Below are 1,131 nucleotides of genomic sequence, written 5' to 3'. Positions count from 1 at the left end.
CTCCTTCTGATTCAAGCAGCTTTGCACTTTGTTTTTGGAAAAAAACACCACTTCTATAAAAACACACAAGAAACAAACTCAAGTTTCAATGTAGTCACGAGCTAGCTACAGGACTCTGTTGCACACAAACTCCTGTCATGGGGGACTCTTCTCTATCAGCCCCTTGCCTCATTGTCAGATGTCCTTCAGTCATGTAATGTGCAGGACCTGTATTAGCAGAAAATTGGTATGTTGGATGTCCAGCTATGCCAGTCTCTTGGCGAGGATTGGAGTAGACGGTCAAATTAACGTCCATAGCTCCATTCTGTCCAAAGTCCAAGGTATTAGCAGCCACTGGACGATTCTGGTAGGCCTGATTGCCTTGATTACCAGTAGAGGAGGAAGATGTCGAGGAAGAAGTCGTTGAGGAAGACAGGGATGTCATGGAGTGGTGACTGTGGCCAACCTCCATAGAATCCTGGGTAGAGGAGCTATTTGTTGGAGAATTGTAGACCCTTGGCCTGGTCCGGTTACCCAAAGCTTGTTGTCCATGGTGGTGGTGGTGGTGGTGGTGATGGTGATGGTGATGGGAACTATTTCCATGGTGATGATGCAATGCGTTCTGTTGAGGGGCTACATGAAAGGTTGTTTCTTGAACAGGATGAGTTTCAACAGTGACTTGTGTAGGAGCCTCAGTGCCTGACCAACCAAGAGGAGCAGGAAACTGCTGTCGCACCTGTAAGAACAGATTTTAAAAGGATTATTCAGAGTACTGTTTCAAAGCTTTAATCCTAAACTCAAAGCTATGATACTAGCATTTACATTAATCAGGGAAAGAAGCTTTTTGAAACTTTTAGTGTATTAGTTCTACAATATAAAATTCTAAACATGTTCAAGAACAAAATGTATTTTACCATGAAAGCTGCAATTTTTAAGAAATTACATGTATAAATAGGCTCAGAGAACCAGCAGTTGGCATATGTCGCTGGACTCGCATGTAATTGACCACAGTTCGAGTCCCGGACCCAGTGGTTTCAACTCATACTGGGCACATGTGCGTGTGTGCTCAAGATCCTGAGAAGAAAATGGAGGAGAAGGGATTGCAGCATGGCCACCCCCCCCCCCCCCCCGGGGCGGGGGCTTTCTTGGCGG

General features: G+C 45.4%; 1 protein-coding gene across 3 annotated transcripts in view; it reads right to left on the bottom strand.

Moving 5' to 3' along the window:
* Window positions 1-6: 6 nt before the first annotated feature.
* The window catches only part of DYRK1A (dual specificity tyrosine phosphorylation regulated kinase 1A), a 179,384-nt gene continuing 178,259 nt past the window's right edge, over window positions 7-1,131 (bottom strand). For all 3 annotated transcript variants that reach the window (XM_014586956.2, XM_014586955.2, XM_006146285.3), the window contains exon 12: window positions 7-715. In XM_014586956.2, coding sequence (XP_014442442.1) covers window positions 95-715 — 621 coding nt within the window. In that variant the 3' untranslated portion in view covers window positions 7-94. The remainder of the gene's footprint in view (window positions 716-1,131) is intronic.

This window comes from Tupaia chinensis, unplaced genomic scaffold (genome assembly GCF_000334495.1).
Source record: "Tupaia chinensis unplaced genomic scaffold, TupChi_1.0 Scaffold000175_1, whole genome shotgun sequence".
Classification (NCBI taxonomy): Eukaryota; Metazoa; Chordata; class Mammalia; order Scandentia; family Tupaiidae; genus Tupaia; species Tupaia belangeri.
This window is presented reverse-complemented; position numbering and strand designations above follow the sequence as displayed.